Raw genomic sequence first — 20,393 nt, 5'->3', positions numbered from 1 at the left:
GATAAGATCATATATATATAGAAGAGGGCATAATTGCAGGTCCTTGTCAAGTTTCCAATGGCAGGCGTGGCCTGAACTATTTCTTGTCATGGAGGGGAAAAAAATACTTGCATCATTACGTTAAAAGACCACTTTTGATAATGACTTAATATTCTTCATTGTGTTTGTGTTTCCCACAATTTCCTCCACTACTTCAAAGGGGGGAAATAAATAAATAATTAATTAATTATCTCTCCTTTTGATTAATTATTTTGATTTATTAATTATTAGTTTGCTGACTTTGATTTTTGTTTTTTTTAAGCTTTTCCACATAGACCATTTCACTTTCATTTCAAAAGCAGAGAAATAGAAGCTACCTTATACGACGTCGTTTGTACTTGCTGGCCCATGTCATGTGGGAGCTGGATCGGATGCGAGAAGGGGGTCCGAGTCGTCCGACAGCCAGACAACGTTAAACAAAGTACACGTGGCCTATTTTATAACGTCCAAAAATATATAATCATACCCTTATGTGTTGCGGGACCCACTTGATTGGAATTAACACCAGACATCTAAACCGTTCCATCGCTTTCCATTTTCGTTCTAATTTTCTTGATTTTACTGCCTAATCACCTTTTCTCTTCTAATCAATTTCAATTTACTCCAGTGAAACAGTAAATATGTAAAACTCTCTCCAATGGGTAACTAGAATTGTTAATCTTCATACCCACCAAATTGTAAGAAATCATTTTTTTTTGGCTCACCACTCATCATTTGTAGTGATGTTAATTCTCGTTAGATGAGTATGATTGAATCTACTTTATGTACGAATTTAAAAGTTAAACTCATCCAATAACAATTCATCCGATGGTTATGCTCATCACCATTTAAAAATAGTGATAGTAAAATTGTTCTCCATGAATAAACAACAATTGGAAGGAACAATTCTACTTTATATATAGTTCCACTCACTTAACCATCTATTTTCAGGAGCGTATATTCTCTAACAATCATTATATTAGTAATGCTTGAAGGAAGTTGAGATTTCATCCCAAAACTAATTGGCAATGGGGGGAGTAGCTCAACTCCTTATAAGCCATTGCTATGTCTTTTAACTTTCCAATGTAAAACTATTTACCTTCACATTCTCACACGCCCCCGCACGTGTGGCGAATTTTCAAACCTAACACATGGACAACACATTTTGGGTAACGTGTAGCACGTGTGGCCGTTGGGCTTTCACACGTGGGCAACCCGCTCTGATACCATGAAGGAAGTTGAGGTTCCACCCCAAAATCAATTGGCAATGGAGGGAGTAACTCAACTCCTTATAAGTCCTTCCTAAGTTCTCAACTTTCTAATATGGGACTCTTTACCTTTACATTCTCACAATGCTCACTCGCTTTTTGTAACTATTTATCTCATCTAATCGTCTAACGTGCTATATTATTAGATTGTACATCAAAACTAACAAGTTAAAAAGATCATCATATTTAAACACCTATAATACGCCTTACACAACATATTACTCAAGAAATTAATATGATGCAAAAAAAAAAAAAAAAACAGGATGTGTTCTAGGCAGGCCTATTATTTGAAATAGGTGTGTTATGTTTTTCTTGTTAAGCTACAGGCTTAAATACAATGGAGCACCTTTGCCGACATCAACTCAAAATGGGATTATGGGGCCGCCTAACCTAGCTGTGATACGTTGGCAGAGAAAATATAAACCGAATTTGGTTATTGCCGACAACAAATGCCAACCTAGCTTAGCTCAAACATATACTATATATATGTAACAAATGTACCAAGTTTTTAGGTACAAAAATATGATAGTGCCTTCAATTATATACGACAACAAATCTACAGTGACTCAGTGAGATAAAATTTAAAGGCCTTTTACAACTTTTTCCATTCACTGTCAACCTAGATTTGAGAATTGAACATGGGTTTTAAGGTTTTGTCCAATCTTGAAAAGGGTAAGTTCAAGCCAAGAGCCAATCAAAGATGAGTTGAAATTTTTGCCCAACCGGTGAGTTTTCGAGAGTGAGAAAGGGAGACTTTTGATCTTGCTATGGTCAAGGAATATGAAAGTTATTAAAATGTCAGAGAGACACATCAATGACCCACTATTAATATAATTTTAATATCAATACCAACATAATCGGATATGTGTAATGTCTCGATTCTATTAGTCGTGAAATTACTTATTATATCCGTCCAAAAAAGAAGCAACTCATTATATATTATATTTGATAAGTTTTTGACGTAAGACTTTATATATTGTTTGTCAAAAGAAAGGAATTTTAGTGAGGATGTGTAGAAAAAGTTTAATAGAGCCTTTTTTTTTTTCTTTTGAATTAAAATTAGAAGAAAAAAGCAAACCCCTTACAAAGAAAATGCTTTCACCATCTGACCTAATATTTGGCCCAACCTTAAAAACCACATAGCTAGACTTTATGAACAACTCACCGAATGGATCTACTCAGAAAAGCTTGCCCCTAACCCCTTACCCCTTACAAAGATCACTATGGATTATTGTCTAATATAATTGTCCTTTTCTACCAATTGCTTTCCCTATTGAGAAAAAGCCTTCCAGCAATTGGGTAGCAGGAGCTAGCTAGCTAGCCATAGCTGTATGGATGGTCTAATTATCTGTTTTCAAGCCAGCAAGATTACTCTATTTTCACAAAGTCTGGGTGAGTATTGAAAATAACAGATATCCAAAAAAAAAAACGTAATAATTAAATGAATTGGTCTTTAATTTTGGTCCTGGTTGCAATCTTGGCAATCTTCCACCTAACTTTGATGCAAATGGTCGATTTTCCTGCGTTCATATGAATCTGAAAATGGTTAGGAAGCCATGCCAGGTTCCATCCCCTCTCTCACTGGAAGGAAACGACCACTTTCTCGTCAAATCCATCTCTAACCATGTCACTTTCGTCAATTGTCTTGTCTTCTCATTAACAGCACGAAACTAACTCACATGCAGAAGCAATGTGACCATATCCTCGACATTCATATATAACACTTTACAACTTCCTTGAAACTTAAAGATTTCTGGTATTTCATATTTTTTCAAAGTTCTTACCTACGAAGTTCCTTTTAGACCTAAGCGTTCGTCTAAAACTGTTCAACAAAGAAAAATAACTCATCTTCATTGATGGGGTGTTATCATGCGCAACTTCACCATATTTTACAATTTTACAAACTACACTCTTGGTCTTTTATATATTTAATAGGTTTTCAGAAATCCTATTAGCTCTTGAAGTTTCAAAGCATTCAAATATTTAATTTCTTGAATTGCAATTAACCAACTTTGACTAAGGAATACTTTCACCTAGGGTAAACGATGCATTAGCAATCTCACTAAACCTACCAATAAAGTCAGAAAATGTTTCGTCTACACATATATATATATATATATATATATCTTAGGGAGTCCACCTCATTTAGTGGAAATTATCTCATCTCATTCATTAAAAATTGACTCATTCCACCCCAGAAACTCGTAAGAAAAAGTCAGTCAACCATCCACACATGATAGATAGATTTACCATTTATACACTTTCATTAAATCATGGGTGAAAAACTAGGATATGTATATGAAAATAGCAACACTCTTAGTGGAATCTAAAGTCGTTATCGACCGCATAAACAAGGCAGTTTCTATTCCTTGGGGTATTATGCTGTTACTTCAAGATATTTAGCTGCTGACTTCGTCTTGTGAAGAAGTTTATTTTAAACACGTTTTTAGGGAAGCCAATTTCACTACTGATCCTTTAGCTAGTTTAGGCCATGGCCTTTCTCCGTTGCGTTTGTGGGAGCATGGATTGCCTATGAATTGTTTGATTCTTTTTATTTTGATTTGTTTGGGCATGCGTGCCTTCGTGGTTTCCGGTTGTAGTTGTTTTCTTTTTATATAAAATAAAAATAATAAATTAATAATTAATAATAATTAAAAAAAAACATCTAGGGCCTCTTTGGTTCAAGATTTAGGAGATTGGGAATGAGTTTGAAATTGCATTCCCATGTTTAGTAAGTGCACTCTTGGGAATGCAGTTATGGACTCATAGGTATGGACTTCCCATGTAGGAGGAATTTCATAGCCTTGACTGAGCTTGAGAAAAAATTTCCCCTCACTTGGGAAAACATTTCATGTAAATTTTTATGACTAATTTAACCCTATTCCATTTTTAAAATACCATGTGTTTAACCTTAGAAAAACACATTGTATTTCTTTCTTTGTAATTTTTTTTTAAAAAAAAGAATTTTTCATTCCTATGTTTCTATTCCTTGGGGTGTTTGGTCCTATTCTGATGTTTGGTCCTAGTATTGTTGGAAATTTGAACAAATTTTCATTTCTAATACTACTCAAACCAAACATACGAATGAGATAAAATGATATTTCTATATCATCATTTCCTAACGTTTCCAAACATGGGAATGAGTATACTCCATTCCCATCTCATGAAATTAGACATGAAAAATTCATTCCAATAAGTTCAATCCGCCAACTAAACGAGCCCTGACGTAGATAATTGTTGTCCACGTTATAAATGTTTAGCCACTAATTTTTAGAAACCAAAAGGAAAAAAGGTAGAGGAAGAAGAAACATGTTACATGTGCTAGCTAGCTACTAATATGACATAGACTCATACAGCACTCCACCCACACACAGGGAGAACAGTGATTGATAATATTGGCAAAAGTTATTAGCTTTAGGAGGTTTTTTTTTTTTTTGCACTTTGTTTTTGTCACCACACCTCTAACTTTTAATTTTTTAGATTGTTTTTAAAAATAATAGTAATTTAGTGCTTTTTCAGACATTGGATTTGTGGGATTTATGTCTTTATATTTACATCGACAAAGATAGATTGTGAGAGTTTCAAAAACCCATTATTTACACATTTTTAGCCCAAAATTTCAAATATTTAATTCCCAAAAATTAGAGTACATGACTTGGGAGCACATCACTTGTTAGAAAATGTCCCATGTTTTTTTGTTTTCATGTGCCCTTTGGAGTGGTGCATGAATGTTTCCAGAAAACAACTCGTTGCTGTGCCCCAGAAACAGGCTTTGATGCATTTTTTTATTAATAAACAAACAAAAATTTATGGACCATCGGATATATAACGAAACCGGAATTCTTATTTTCACATGAGAATTGAGTTGTTAGACAAGACATTGCATACTTGGGATATTGAACAACTTATTTTACCTTCAATGCACAATTCTAGTTTGAATGAATCGTAATTTTATTAACCAATTATTTTTGGTTCGGAAATAGTGATTTTTATCTGGTTAGAAGAAATTTTAGGTTCGATACTTAGCTGTGATTAGTCTATTATAGTTAGAGATAACATAAATTTCGGTTGGGCTGGCTCTCTATCAGGTCCCCAACCCTAACCGGGGGAGATTTCAGGGGAAAATCGGGAGCAGGTACTGGAATCCCCGAATTTGGTACTGTAATCTCCATACCCGACCCGATAAGCGATGTATTTATTTTTAATCAATATATAATATAATATAGCCATGTATGATTATAACATAATATTTATTTAGTTTTGTCAAATTGAATTGAGATTATTTTGAGTTGTTGAGTTGAATTTTATAATACAATTGAATGTAATTGAGTTGAATGATAATTTAAGATGAAATTTAAGTGATATAATATATAATAAATATTTTTTAATAAAAAACCAGCGATTTGGGGCGGGTTTGGGAGGTACCCCGATGGGGACGAGAATTCCCCGAAATTATTTTACAGAGTACGGAGGGATGGGGAGCGAGGACAAAGATGGTATTTGCTATATCCGGCCCCAAACCATTGTTGTCATCCCTAATTATAGTTGCTTAGCCTTATTCTTAGTCCTTTGTAGAAGTATTTTTTTAAATAGTTTATTAAAATTTTCAATCCAATAAAGTTTGTTGTGTTGATTTGAGTAACAAAATATAGCTTAATACTTCCCAACAATATATATATAGCTTATTACTTGGAGAGACGTACGATTTTGTTCGTTTTTGCTGGTGGAGAGGTGGACAGTTGGATTAATACGAGTAACAAATATTACCCTCTGGCATGTCTCATGTGTAATATTCAGATACATACAAAGGATTTTATTATTTTTGTTCTTATTATTTGGGTCATAAAGCATAGCATATTCATCATTGTTACACAATACTTTTTTGTTTTCATCAGTTTGATATAAAAGAAAAGAATTTTGGTCGGCAGCCATTTCTTACTTGGAACAAAGTTTAGATATTCATTTCTTAATATTTGTAACTGATTAAAAGAAAATTACTTTTACAGCTTTTGAACAACAAATAGGTAATCTTTTTTCTTTTTCTTTTGGGTTTTCAATTGGTAACAGTTATTTCAACGTGACCCTCTCGAAAGGCTAAAATGATTTGGAGAAAATTATTCCTAAAAATAACTTTTCTATAACTCATTTCAATCATCATAGTTTCTCCGAATCTAATCCAATAACATCAATGAGAAAAACTAGCCGTTAACCGACATGACTCTCCTAAAGAGACTAAGAACATTTAGTAAACTAGTTTATGAAATTATGAGAGAAAAAACACAGAAAAATCATAGAGGTTATGGACTTTCTTGAATAAATTAAACCAAAATTAAAAATTTAAAACAACGTCAACAAAAGAAAAACCAACTACTAACCTTTATTCGGGACATGACATATAGAACACTACCTAATTACTCCAAGGCCTCAACGCACCAATGATTAGTGTCAAAAAAAGAGTAGATTGACATAGGTCCACCAAAAACTGGAGAACACTAAAAATCCGACGAAATCCAAAAGAAAACCCCCCGATATGAAGCTTTCTCTCCCTTTTTTTTTTCCTCTCTCTTAGCGGCTAAGTTTAAACTTAATCTTAATAATCTCACCATGTGTGATGAAAGTAGCTCTATAGAAGAGGTAAAAGTCAAAGCAATAAAGAAATTGATAATTTAAAGTGGTTAAAGGTATTAAATGCTAATCACTTATTCATTCTAATCTAGTTCAATAAAGTATAAAGCTCATATATATATATATATATATATATATCTAAACATGTAACTAGCATAAGATTTAATCTTATCCTGCTAAATTCTTTTTAGATAAGCGATAGAATATGTATAAAATATAACAAAGTTACAACGGATCACAATAATAGAATATTTTTAAGATCATGGTTATTTATGTGAGTCGAATACAAGACCTCGTTTAACTAAGTTGAAATAACTACTACTGACCAAAGATTAGTTAGTTGGTAGCTTATCCCGTCAATTTGATTAAACTATTAGTAGTTGGGTCTTAATTTCCATATAATGCATAATGTTGATCTAATTATTTCTTATTATTATCTTTTTGGTTACCAAAAGAAGAGCATATGTGTGGTTAAATAAGGACAATAATTGTGCATATATATAAATAACAAGAACGACAATTAATAATGATGTTGGAAAAAATGGGTGAACGTAATAGATACGATAATAGTTAAAAAGGAGGGGACATTATGATAGGTGCCAAGGTTCACCATTAAAGTCGCTGAGAAAGCGAAAACTGCAGTGTTTTTAGGCCTCCAATTCCAAGTTTAATACATAATAAATAAATAAAAAAGACTACGAGTCTCTTTGTATTTAATGGGTAGGGCACACCATAACAGAGGAGCAGGGCCCTGCAGGCTAATATTACAAAACAGTATCCTGATGGTAGATTGCCTTTTAAGTTTTATCTATGTTTTTCTAATAACAACAATAATATCCAACCAAATTTTAAAAAATAGTTACATGTTATATTTTTGTATGGTACATTACGGCTCCGTTTGGTTTATAAGAAATAAGATTTGGGAATGGAAAATTAATTGATTTTCCATGTTTGGTAAGTCTAGATATGGGAAATCGTTACCTGACCTGTGAGAAAGTAGAGAATAAAGTGAAGTCATCCTCCCAACTTGGGTTTTTTTTTCCTCTTTATGGGAAAATTTGGAAAAATAAGCAAATATTAAATAAATATTTTTTATGACCATTTTGTCCCTATTAATAATTTAGAATTATAATATATCATTAAATGCATTCTTTTTTTATTTGATTTAATATGGGTATAATTGAAAATTTATACAAACTTTGTTTTCCATTCATACTCAAAACAAACATGAGAAATGAAATAAAGTGATATTTCCCGGTTACTTTCCCAGTATTACCAAACATGGGAAATGAATATTTCATTTCTCATCCCTTGAGAATGACATAGGAAATGATTTCCCATCAAATTCGTTCCGTGAACTAAACGGAGCCTAAAACTCTAAGATTATATATAAATATATATGTGTGTGTTTAATTTGCCATGTTATATTATTGGAAGATCAGTTAGGGTAGGGTTACATTCAAATATGATGGCTTGATATTCATTAATTTCATAGTATAAAATTTTATTCCATACATACTTTTGACATGTTAAATTATAAGGTAACATGCCGAATTGCTAAAATACGTAACATATTATATTATTTGTCAATATAACTTAATACACAACTAATAAATGATGTAAATACATTGAACTAATTAACATGTTAAACTATCTGATAAGGTAACATGTTAAATTATTAGAATACATAACATATCAAATTATCTGATAATATAGCATAGTATATATGACTAATAGATGATGTAAATACATTGAACTTATTAACAAGTTAAATTGGATAACAACGTAACATATCGAGGATGGACTGACAGATAAGGTAACATCAAATTGTTTGAGAAGTTGAATTCTGTTTAACAACATAACATGTTAATCGGTTTCGTAAAATTTAAAAAAAAAAAAAAATGTTAACATGTTAACCGGTTCAAAAAAAACTCCATTGTTTTTGATTTTGAAATAGATAAAAGAAGAGGGAGGGAGGGGGGGGTTAAAAGTGATATTTCCACGGTGGTGATAATTGTCAACAGGGAGAGTTTGTCGTGTAGTGGGACAAGATGGGCGTCTGAGATTGGAATTTGGGAGAAAGAAAGTGAGCAAAACAGACAATTGAGAGAGGGGCAATGGGCATGATAAAAATCAAGAATTAAAAAATGAAAGAAATTTGTATGACATATGAGGGGCTGTAGGGTAGGTATAGGATAGGACAGCTTTCTATGTATTTCTTTGTTTTTATTTTTTATTTTTATAGAGGAAAACACCACACTCTTCCTCTCTCTTACTTTCTCTCTCTCTCTCTCTCTCTCTCTCTCTCTCTATCTCCATCTCTATCTCTCACTCTCTCTCTCTCTCTTCAAAACTCTCTTAACGCATATTCACAGATGGGAGGTGAATCGTGGTGTTTAATGGTACAAACCTGCTTTTTGGAGAGAAAGAGAACCTGATGCCCTTTTGATGTGTGAGTGGGTGGTGCTGTTTTCTCACTACTCTCTCTCTCTCTCTCTCTCTTCTTCTCTTTCTCTTTTGTTGCTTATTAGTCTCTACAAAGACTTCATTTTTTTTTCTCATTTCCAGTCCAAACCAACCCAGAAAAAAAAAAGAGCTTCAAAACCAATACCATCATCTTCTCAGCGATTTCCTTGATCTGTGGTTTGTTTTCTCTTGCTCAAAGACTGCTTCTTTTTGGTTTTTTTTTTCTCTTCTTCTTTTTCTTTGGTCTTCGTCTGTTTCCTTAGCTTGAACGGAAATCTCGTTTTTCATGTGTTTTGAATTTCTGGGTCTTTTGGATTGTTTGACCGCTCATTAGCTTCCGGTTTGAACAAATGAAAAAACTATCAGAATCTGGTCATGAGATTTACACAGGACTTTGTTATGGTGAGATGTGTTGAGGTCAGTCCTACTGTTCATTTGCATGCCCCTAAGATTTGGGCTTCTTAGTCTGTCTAGCTTTCAACCTTTGAAGTTTGTTTTCTTCTTCGTAAATCTCCTTCTTTCCCTCACTCTTTCTGTTGTTTCATTTGAGATTTCTTGTTCATAAACAAATTTCTTCATCTGGGGGGTTCATGATCTCTTGCTTTTGTAAACTTCCAACTCTGTATGTTTTTGATTTTCATAGATTTGATTGATTGCTGAGCTATGGTAGCTAGCTAGCTAGCTAGCTAGTGGATTGTTGAGTCTAAAGCCTCAATTTTCCTGGGCTTCCCCACATAAAATATCAGTCCATGAACTTTTAAGACTTGAGCAGATATCTTTGCTTGTGGGTTTTTGTTAGTTTGCCTATTTTGTTCTTTGCTTGCTCAATTGGGTTCCTTGGTGTTTTGATTTTTCAAACACATACGCTTTAAATTCACTCTTTCCCGTCACATAAAATAACGTTCTTGAGGGGTCTGGAATCTTCTATACTCTGCCGTGTTCATCTGGGTCTTTACCAAAATCCATGATCTCATGCCCCTTTCCATTTCTCTTAATTGCAGGCTGCTGATATGGATGAAGATTCTAGTGGGCTTGTTTGATTTTTCTGCAGCTGCTGCTTTCTGATAGTGTGTGGTGGTGGTGGTGGTGCTTAGAGTAAAGAGTAAGAGTAAGAGAGAGAGAGAGAGAGACAGTGAGAGAGAAAGGGAGGGCTGGCCTATCATTATATATGCTGAAATCTAAGTTAAAGATAAGGCCCGGAGGTAGAGGTATTAGTAGAGCTTGTGACTGTTGGGAAGACAGCACAAGAAGAGAGAAGCTTTTCATCAGATGTTATCCGTTGAAAACCTTCCACCAGATCCCCCATGTCATCCACAAGCACTGATCAAAGATAGTAGTGATGATGAGAAGGCCTCTCAAACTCCGTCCTTTCCAGAGGTAGTAGATCTATCAAAGCCACCCCTTCCCAAGTTCTCCATAAGGTAATCTCTCTCTCTCTCTCTCTCTCTCTCTCTCTCTCTCTCATTGGAGGAGGGAATGAATAGTTGTTGATTATGATCATAACTCAGCTTGGTTTTGTTTTTCCTATCATGGGTCTAACTGCTTCTCTTTTTCTCTTTGCGATCTCAAAGTTTATCCCATCTTAGAGCGTGTTGAGTCAGATCCAGAGATGCATGTTGTTGCTTGTGGCTCAGTCCAACATGGGGCCTAAGTCATGACCACACCCCCATCTTGTCTCTATTTTTAGTGTTTGGGGATTTTGCCTGCTTTGGCTAATAATGAACTCTTTCACGGCTCTGAATCCCACAAAGCCACACGTTTCTTCATGTGTTTTATTTCCTTAATTCATGCTCTTAATCTACCCAACTAGATTTCCAGGATTTTTACTTGCTTTTCTTCCCCCAATGTTGTTGCTTGTGATTTCATGTCACCTTTATTTGCCATGAGTTTTAATTAATCTCAGAGCTTGTTCAGACCATATCTGCAGACATCTTCTGAGTTCCTAGATCATCGAATCTCCAACTCACTTGGGCATATCTTGGATTTTTCTCTACTGTTGTGTGTGTGTATGTGTGTAATTTTTTTTTTCTTTCTTTCCTTTTTAGTTCCATGGTCCATATATATTCCCTTTCTTTGTTAAAAATTAACATACAATAAAAGGGTGTCTAACAGTAACGTAGTTTGTGTTCTCTTTGGACTCGGTCTAAAGGTGGCTTAGATGAGTCATGCATTGCAATTGACCAATTAAGTTAATAATGAGATATGATGTTTTGTTCCGCAGAGATTATGTTTTTACTTCACGGAGCAAGGATATCCAGACCAACTGGCCTTTTTCCCAGAAGAATTTGCAACTTTGTTTGAAACATGGCGTGAAGGATCTGTTGCCACCATTTCAAAGTCTTGATGCAGCAAAGAACCAATCCATTAAGAGATGTACTGTTGAAAATGAAAACGAAAGCAATCTTGATATTGCAGAATCTTCTGGACATGATGATCATGTAGTATTGGACTCGTCCAACAATACCATACTGAAGGAGAAGCTAGCGGAAGCTTGCACGGACACAACAACAACTTCATGCAGGTCTGAAGGAGAAAATGATTTTCCATCCACAACTACAAGCATTTCTCAATCTGAAATAGAAGAGTCAGTTCCTACCAACAGGCAATCAAGCCCACTGTTAAGAACTGGTACTTCATTGGAAGCTGCCTCAGTTGAAGTTAAAGCTGTAAGTCTTCCTGTTGTTGTTGCCAACAAGAGAGAAAGCAAGACCCGACCCTCGGGTAAGAAGTGCAGATTGGTAGTAAAATTCAGCAGCCACTCCGAGAGAAGCTCAACTGAAGATATTGCTTCAAATTGTACTGCCGTTTCAGAAACAATGACTTCAAAAATTTGCCCTGTTTGCAAAACCTTCTCATCGTCTTCTAATACCACCTTGAATGCTCATATTGATCAGTGCCTTTCCGGGGAGTCAACTCCCAAGTGGACTGTGGATTCTAATAAACTAACAAGGCACAGAATTAAGCCAAGGAAGACCAAATTGATGGTGGATATATATACTACTGCCCAGCATTGCACATTAGAAGATCTTGATAGAAGAAATGGTTCCAGCTGGGCCACTAGTGTTTCAAGCTTTCCTACTCAGGATAATGAGCACTCTGAGATGCCTGTTGAAGAGAAAAGGCAAAGAGTGTCCTCAGCCCATCCTGATGATATCGATGTTGGTGCAGTCTATGTGGACGCCAATGGCACCAAAGTTAGGATTTTATCCAAGTTTGATGACGCGCCATCTCCATCAGTGCCTAAAGTGGTAGAGCATCTTCGACCAAGAAAACCTTTGAAACGGGGTAAAGGAAGCAAATTCCTTTCAGCCAAAAAGCAAAAGCGCCATGCATCTAAACATCACAAGTACCTTAAACTTGCTCCTCAAAGCAAAAACTTTTTCTCTTCCAAGGCTCATTCTTCTCAGGTACGCCGTTCTTGCTTTATGTATTTACATGGTCTTTTACCCTCTTCTACTGATTTATTTATATACATCTCTTCACGGTTTTTCTTAAAGTCATTTGTTTGACTAAAGAAGTTCCTCAAGACAGGCTACTAATTTCACCTTATGTCTCACCAACTTATTGACAACATGCACTTTGATGCCACGCAAGGAAAATGAATAAAGACAAAAGCATTGCTATATTTCAGAATGAAAATTATATTACATGCCCTCAATATGCTTCTCACTGCTTTTCGTTGGATTTTCTTTGCTAACACTGCTTTTCTTTTGAATTACAAGTTTAAGAAACCTCTTTGTTGCAAATATGGTGGTTTATAAATTAACATATGGCAAAATTGTTTTTAAACAGATTCATGGGAGTCAAGAAAGTTATGGAGTGAAAGAAAGTTCCAAGGACGAGGGACAGCAAATGGAGAAGCAGGCCAATTCCTGCAATCCTGGAGCTTTAAGACGATGGGCTTGCTCCAAACGGACTGGTGTTGTAAAGAAGTTCAACAAGAAGCATGTGTCTCAGAATTTTTTGGTTGAGGGTGATCAAGGAGGTTTAGATAACTGTCTTGTGGAGAGAAACCGTGCTATAAAACCAATGAATTTTTCTGGAGATCAAAATTCTTCTCCAGAAAAAAGTGGGAGCACAGAGAATGTATATTATGAAGCTCAAGACAGTGACAAGAGTGACTGCTCTCCTGGGAGAAAGAGAGCAGGAAGTCCCTTTCCTGGTGCTGATATCAGCGATAATCTTGAGAGGTCCCTTCAGCGAAACTCCAATCAGTTTAGTGAAGACAGAAATTTTGCTCCTGATAGTTGCAACCTGAACCTCACAAACTCTGACGGGAACTTTGCACCTTTGAGCAACAATAAAGTTGGTTCTGCTGCAGGTCTATCTGAAAATTTTGATAGTCCTCCAGATGCTAGCACAAAACCATCTAAGAGTCGTGATGCCTCCAGATCAAATGCCATGAAATCCCCCTTATCAAAGAAAAATGTGTTGTCTGTTGGCGGTGGGTTATCTTTGACTGAATCCAATTCCATTGTGGCTAAAAGCCCAGCTGTTAAGAATCAAGTGCATGAAAGGGTCGAAGTTGATAAAGAGGTTGCTCCCCGGAATTCTGAGCCTGATCAACGGTATGATTTCATGTATAATTGTGCTGGAAAGCGGTCTAGAAGAGGAGATATTACTGACGAAATATCTATTTGCAGAAACACTGTGTTGCAAAGGAGACAAAATAGAGGTTCCATAAGTATCTCTGGAAGGAAAGAAACCATGGCCTTGAAGAGTTCACAATTTGCATCCGAGTGTTATGGACATGATGAGAGGGAAAAGATGGATTCTTCTGTTAGAATTGATGGCTTGGGAGACGCTCAGGAGAATCAAATCCTCGGTAATGACATTGTTACTGAAACGTCTTCCCTAATAGGTGTTGGGGAGACTGTTACTAGTTTTTGCAATACAGTAGATCCTGAACTTCACATACCGAGTGGCCGTTTCAAAGCCAAATCCGACTGTCAAAAATATAAGGGACCTTTTTCCGAATCTGAAGCACTGGCAAGTCCAGCTGATCCAAGAAATAGTAACGAGCAAGAGATGTTTTCTGCTGATGAAGTGGAAGACGCCCCACTCGGGCAGAATCTTAGTAATGCCGACGAAATGGACTCGGAAGTTGGCCAGGGAAGCTATTTTCCCGAGGTTGATCCAATACCTATTCCAGGGCCACCAGGATCATTTTTGCCAAGTCCTAGAGATATGGGGTCAGATGATTTTCAAGGGAACTCTTCACTAACCACGAGCCGAGTTCAATCATCTCAAGATCAGCTTGATTTTATTGATGGGGATTCATCAGATTCACCTCTTTCTACAACATCAACCATCTCTAATTCCACTGGGACAAAATGTGATCTGAAGTATTCTGAACCATTATCATCTATAGGACCTCAATCAGTTCAAGACAACATCAGGTCGGGCCTATCACATGCAATCATTGATCCTTGTGTAGAAATTAATGCTGCTGCAGCTCAACAGATAACTGCTATAGCAGCAGAAAGACTTGCTTTTGATAGAGAGAACTTTAAAGTCAACAAGACATCTCTTGAGAGGGGACCTCTCAGCTTCAAAGGTAACGATCAACCTTGCTGTTGTCAAAGAAAGGAGAGAACCTTTCAGGGTGTGGCTTTAAATTATCAAGAATCACCGCTATTAAGGCGACGAGCAATGGCACTGCCTGCCATGGGAAAGCAAGTGGTTTGCAATCCAAACACAAGAACCAACAATGTGGAGACGAGGTCTGACATGACAGACACCTTTCCGAATGGTTTCCCAACTTCAAGATCTGAACAGATGGTTTTCCCTGTCACTAAGTCATCTGCAGGTCCCATTCCTTTGAAGGGTTCTCCAGATGGCAAAGGGAAGTTATCTGGTCACAGTGATTGTGATTCTGTTAGTCCATCTGCTTCTAATTCCATACTCCGGCTGATGGGAAAGAATTTGATGGTGGTCAATAGAGATGAAGATGCATCAGCTCCGCCGGTGCAGGCCCAATCACATGCCCCAATTAACCATCTAACTTCACAGTTCCCAACATTCTCAGGAGTTGTTCCTGGCAATCAAAATCAGTTTTACCATTCCTTCCATCATAGTCTTCCTCATGGTTCAGTTATCTTTGGTCAAGATCCCCATAACAAAGTGGGGGAATGCTTTGATACAGCGCACTTCAACAGTTTTAGGACCTACAGCAATCCGAAGACACCACAAGTGGTTGCACGAGGACCTGTAAGCTTGTTTTCACAGCAGCATACGGATGTTGGTTTTGTGGCATCCATGGAATCTCATGAGTATAAAGGTGACTACAATTTTCCAATCCCACAGAACAAGAATATAAGCAAACCCATTGGAGCACCCGCATTTCAAATGGAGAGAGTTATGAACACTCCTGACCACCGACGCAGGAATTCAGATTCTGCTTCCAGTGCAAATAAAGAGATTATCATAATTGATGATCCTGAAAGTGAACCAGATTTGGCCTGTAATGTTTCAAACTACTCAGAAGGGTCGAGGGAAGGCCAAGTAGTGTGTTCTGGCATTCCAGTTCCAGCAGCTCCCAGTTATAACTCACAGCGTGTGAATCCTTTCTCTTGTTATGAGTCACAGGACCCTTCTCTTCTCTGTGGATCACCAGGTTTGTACAACACCGCCTTGCATACAATTCCCTCCCGACGAGGCAATGCAAGTCCTGCCCGGTGGAGTTGTACTTCAGAAGGTTCTGGTGTGCTGCAGCGGACTCCTATTCTTGCGGCATCGTCATCTTCAAGAAGTCATCTGAGACCTACAGTTTACAATTCTCCGAGCTTCTCATAGTAACCGAGTTGTGTTTGAAAGTGGCTATTTTCACCTGGTTTTGAGCACAACCAGGTTTGCTTTAATCAAACTCTGTACTGATCCTAGAATGCTCGTAGATAGATCGCTGGAAACTTTTGGGGGATAAAAGAAGAGGGAATGGCGGTTGATCAAAGATAGAGATATTCACTGTACCAAATGTTGGTTCAAAACAATGCAGTTTTTCAGGCTTCTGCTTAGGGATGCTACCCAGAGAATAGACAATGTATAAGGGATCCATGAATAATATATAGTTGACATAAAAGCTTGGCTCAAAGTCAATATATATAGTCGAGCATTGCTGTAAGGAAGGTTTTATTTTGTATTTTCTTCTTTTTTTATTTTATAGAATTTTGTTAGAGCTACTTTCATGTGTTTTTGCCTCAGTTAAATGTGAATTACAAGCAACAGCAGCTCTAGTTTAGAAAATCTATTATTTTCTGATTTGGTTTTGGTTCATCTGCGCTTTCCATACGTATTTGAGTACTTCAAACCATAGAGAAAATTATTTTGAAGTAAAACCAATTAAACATGAAGCTAAGTTAAAAAGTAGCATCGATTGTATCTGGCGTTATTGCCAATGTTGAAGCATAAAATTTGATAATAAAATGGTGATACAAATCTTGGTTTGAAGAGGAAGGCTTCTGAATATGATTTTCCTTGCCTCGAGCTAAAGGAACATAAAATACTATAAAATAAAACGACACAAGGGGAGAAATACCAAATTAACTTGATAGGAATAACTATGAACGAACATTTCAAAAACTTTCACGATGAAAAACCCACATGCAGAAACCTACGCCGATAGCCAACAAAGATGTATATATATGGCAAATCATACATCGAACCATTTGATGATATCTTCTCCTGGTTTTGAATTTTATCATTAATATTGTATGTGTTTTCTTTCTAGGCACCAAGAGATGAGAGGCTCCACCATTAGATTTTGCCGAGACAGTGTATCTTTTAGCTAGCTAGCTGTAGACTTACATATATATAGATATTATTTGATGTGGGGTCTTATGACTAGAGAAAATGCAGAGGCTACAGTGATGACTGAGACCCTGTTGCCAATAAAACTCATAGAATGTTTTAACTTTTGGCAGTTTTTAAGTCACTTATTTCTTCGTTTCTTGCTTTATCTTCCACCTCAATTTCCATGCTACGTACAATGCACAACGAAAAAATGGTACTATATGAATGAATGAACGCGAGAGAATGAGAGAGGTGCATGGTCAATTTAAGGTACATAAAAAACGACAAATTGAAAAAATACAAAATAAAATGGCCGTTGGATTCGCAATAATATGCTTTGCTCAATAATAATATTAATGCAGTACGTGGTACTATTGGCAGTTCCTGTTTTGCTGAAAGATATAACTAGGAAGTCACGCACAACTAATAGAAACGGGTATGTCCCGATACAATTTGATATGATACATAATATGGTATAACAATATGATTTCTTTAACGTTACTTTCGTTTGTTGAAAGAGCCGTTCTCTCGAATTTAATTAATTAGTTAATAGATGAGCATATCGAGCACCTTTCTTTTCCTTTTTATAAGGACAACATGATAGGTAATTAAAAAGCTATTGTTTTTGTGTGTTTAAAAAATTGGGGGTCGGGGGTTAGGCAAATGGGATGGAACGTGGGGATGTAAATTTTGCATGGTGAAAGCTGGACCCTCCCCCATTACACACTCTTCACAAAGACAATGGCTCTACTTGTGCAATTGTGTTTTGTGGGCCATTCTTTGTCTTTCTTCTTGTCACTTTATTCTAATTCTAATGTGGCCTCTCAAAAGCATACTTTGAACGGAGAGAGAGAGAGAGAGAGAGAGAGAGAGAGAGAGAGAGAGAGAGAGAGAGAGAAGTATCTGGTGTTCAATCTTGAGAGAGAGAAAAAAAGTATTTGTTGTGTTCTACACGTACCCTTCGAATCTCTCTCTCTCATTATAATAGCATTGACCAGTCTATAGAGTTCCAAACATAGTATATATGATGCTCCTCACTATTTGTATAGTGCTACCTATTAGCTTAATCATTTTCGTTAATTATATTAATTATGAAAAAGACATTCCCACCCACATTCTGTATAAAACGCATTTGAGTTTGGTTTGAAAAATGTCCCGTGTTTTGGTGGAAGTGGTATTTTTTTTTCCAGGGGACTTGACCTTTTATGGGTTTATGAAAATAGTTTTGTCTTTGAGCAAAACCATGTTGAAATGATTCTAGCTGCTCAATTTGAGCACGTATGGACAACACACAAAGAGTCAAAAATCCAACGCTAATAATTTATTTAACTGCAATAACTTGTAAAATACACTCGCTACAACTCAGTTCCAAATTTGAAGTCAAATGAAATGTTAGAAGGGTTGGGTCTGCATTGCTCCAAATCTTAAGCTTATTCCCAATTCGAATTACCAGCTAAATCACATTATATTAGTTAATAGACATGGTATATTAAACAATAAGGTTCAAATTTTATGTTGGCTTGAACTTGTGACTCGAATCTCTAATTTTAGTTCAACGATTTTTTTTGTTTGGGCCGAAGAGAAATTTTATTAGAAATCCATGCAACCCAAGTCGAACAATCCATGAAATTCAAACATATAGAACCTTCATGTTTGTGCAAGAGGCTTGAGTTAGGCCTTCGAGTGCAGAGTTAAATGCTCTTAACTACTTGAGCGATATTAAAGAATGAGAGATCCTAGATTTGATTCCCCTACCCCAATAGTATCAAAAATCTTTATGTTTTGTGAGTTTATTTGGATCCCCAACTGGCTTGAAAGTAATTTGGTAATTGAATTGAGCATTTTGAGTTCAAGTGCAATATATTTTTTTGGGGTAACTCTCTCTCTCTCTCTCTCTCTCTCTCTCTCTCTGTCAGAGTCTGAGGCCCACTTACCAACCAATCAAACTCACAGAAGAAACACAAACATAGTTGAAGGGTAGTTGCCAAGTCAAACATTCAATCAAAAACCCCATCGAAAACGAAAACCAAATGTCACCGTCACACTCCGTCACACCACCAACCTATACCAGCATACCCATTTCCGTCTCCGGCTCCGATGCCATCACCCGATCCATCAAAAACCTCAACGACGCCGTCTCCCGCCGCCGCCAATGGCCCGAGTTCGCCTCCTCACTCGACCGGCCCGACTCGTTTTCCGCCGCGCTGACCCGGATCCGGACCAACGCCAACCACTTCCGGGTCAATTACTTGCTCCTGATCGGCGCCTGTGGGGCCCTCTCGCTCATCGGAAGCCCGGGATGGCTTGTGGTGACGGCGGCCGTCGTGGGGCTGTGGCTGGTGATCTATTTTTTCAGGGAGGACCCACTTGAGGTGTGGGGCCACCACGTCAGCGATTGGGCCGTGCTGGTGGGTCTGGGATTGATATCTGTTTTGGTTGTTTGGGCCAGCGGTGGACTTGGGAGTGTCTTATTGGGCCTTGTAGTTGGGCTTGTGTTGTGTGGGGTCCACGGGCTGCTCCGGAACCCGGAAGGCTTGTTTCTCAACGAGAATGACGCTGCTTCCCAAGGCTTGATCGGGCCCACTTCTCCATCAGGCTGATAAACCCTAAATTCATATTTCAATAATTATTTTATTATTTGGGGTTGATGAGTTTGTTGCATTCTGTGGCTTGGAAAACCAAACGACAAGCATTTCATTGTCGTTTTCTTTTTGTTTTGGTTGAATTTTTTTGGGTGTGTGTGGATTGTGGAGTGTTGGGGTTTGACTGATGTTTGACTGATTTGTTAGGTGTGTAACTAATAATAGAGTGAAAAATGATAGTGTGTTTCTCTTGTAACCATTGATTTATGGGTTTCTATTATTTTTCTGATGGAATGGAATGAAGAAATTTTACTAAATTTAATGCTTGTATTATTAATTTTCTACTTGTTGGGTTTGTTGGCTCAAAGATTGCTTTCATTGACTACTTGTAATTTTGCAAATTGCATATAAAATTTTATGCACTGCATTTACACTGATAGAAGAAAGAAAGAAGGGTCTTTGTCACTCTCTCTCTCTCTCTAACCATAATTGATTGTGTCACACAGCAGCCAACCTTTTATGGCTTTGCTATCAACTTGGGACCCTGCCTTGATTGAGTATTTATTTAGGAGATCAAATGAAATGAAACAAAACAAAACTAAGGGTCCACTCTCAAACTACCATACTTTTTTTTATTGCTCTTAAT

The 20,393-nt window shown here is 36.8% G+C and overlaps 2 protein-coding genes across 6 annotated transcripts; both read left to right on the top strand.

Moving 5' to 3' along the window:
* On the top strand, nt 9,173-16,632 carry LOC18774051. 5 transcript variants are annotated; one of them, XM_020565093.1, is made up of 5 exons: nt 9,173-9,794; nt 10,379-10,798; nt 11,599-12,784; nt 13,170-13,945; nt 14,021-16,632. In XM_020565093.1, exons 2-5 carry the CDS (start codon nt 10,647-10,649, stop codon nt 16,170-16,172), a joined length of 4,266 nt encoding a protein of 1,421 aa, XP_020420682.1. In that variant the 5' UTR covers nt 9,173-9,794; nt 10,379-10,646; the 3' UTR covers nt 16,173-16,632. The 5 variants fall into 5 exon arrangements, with proteins under 5 accessions (XP_020420682.1, XP_020420680.1, XP_020420681.1 ...); XM_020565091.1 differs by having other exon boundaries at nt 9,173-9,363; nt 13,170-16,632; XM_020565092.1 differs by having other exon boundaries at nt 9,173-9,374; nt 13,170-16,632.
* LOC18775023 (PRA1 family protein G2) lies at nt 19,008-20,069 on the top strand. Its single transcript, XM_007207106.2, has one exon. The coding sequence runs from the start codon at nt 19,196-19,198 to the stop codon at nt 19,763-19,765; it is 570 nt and encodes a 189-aa protein (XP_007207168.1). The 5' UTR covers nt 19,008-19,195; the 3' UTR covers nt 19,766-20,069.

The sequence above is a fragment of the Prunus persica genome, chromosome G6 (assembly GCF_000346465.2).
Source record: "Prunus persica cultivar Lovell chromosome G6, Prunus_persica_NCBIv2, whole genome shotgun sequence".
Classification (NCBI taxonomy): Eukaryota; Viridiplantae; Streptophyta; class Magnoliopsida; order Rosales; family Rosaceae; genus Prunus; species Prunus persica.
This window is presented reverse-complemented; position numbering and strand designations above follow the sequence as displayed.

Coding starts and splice junctions, on each gene's coding strand:
- LOC18775023 (XM_007207106.2), top strand. CDS start 19,196: ATGTCACCGTCACACTCCGTCACACCACCAACCTATACCAGCATACCC.
- LOC18774051 (XM_020565091.1), top strand. CDS start 10,647: ATGTTATCCGTTGAAAACCTTCCACCAGATCCCCCATGTCATCCACAA. Junction 10,799..11,598: donor CTTCCCAAGTTCTCCATAAG/GTAATCTCTCTC, acceptor TTTGTTCCGCAG/AGATTATGTTTTTACTTCAC. Junction 12,785..13,169: donor CCAAGGCTCATTCTTCTCAG/GTACGCCGTTCT, acceptor GTTTTTAAACAG/ATTCATGGGAGTCAAGAAAG.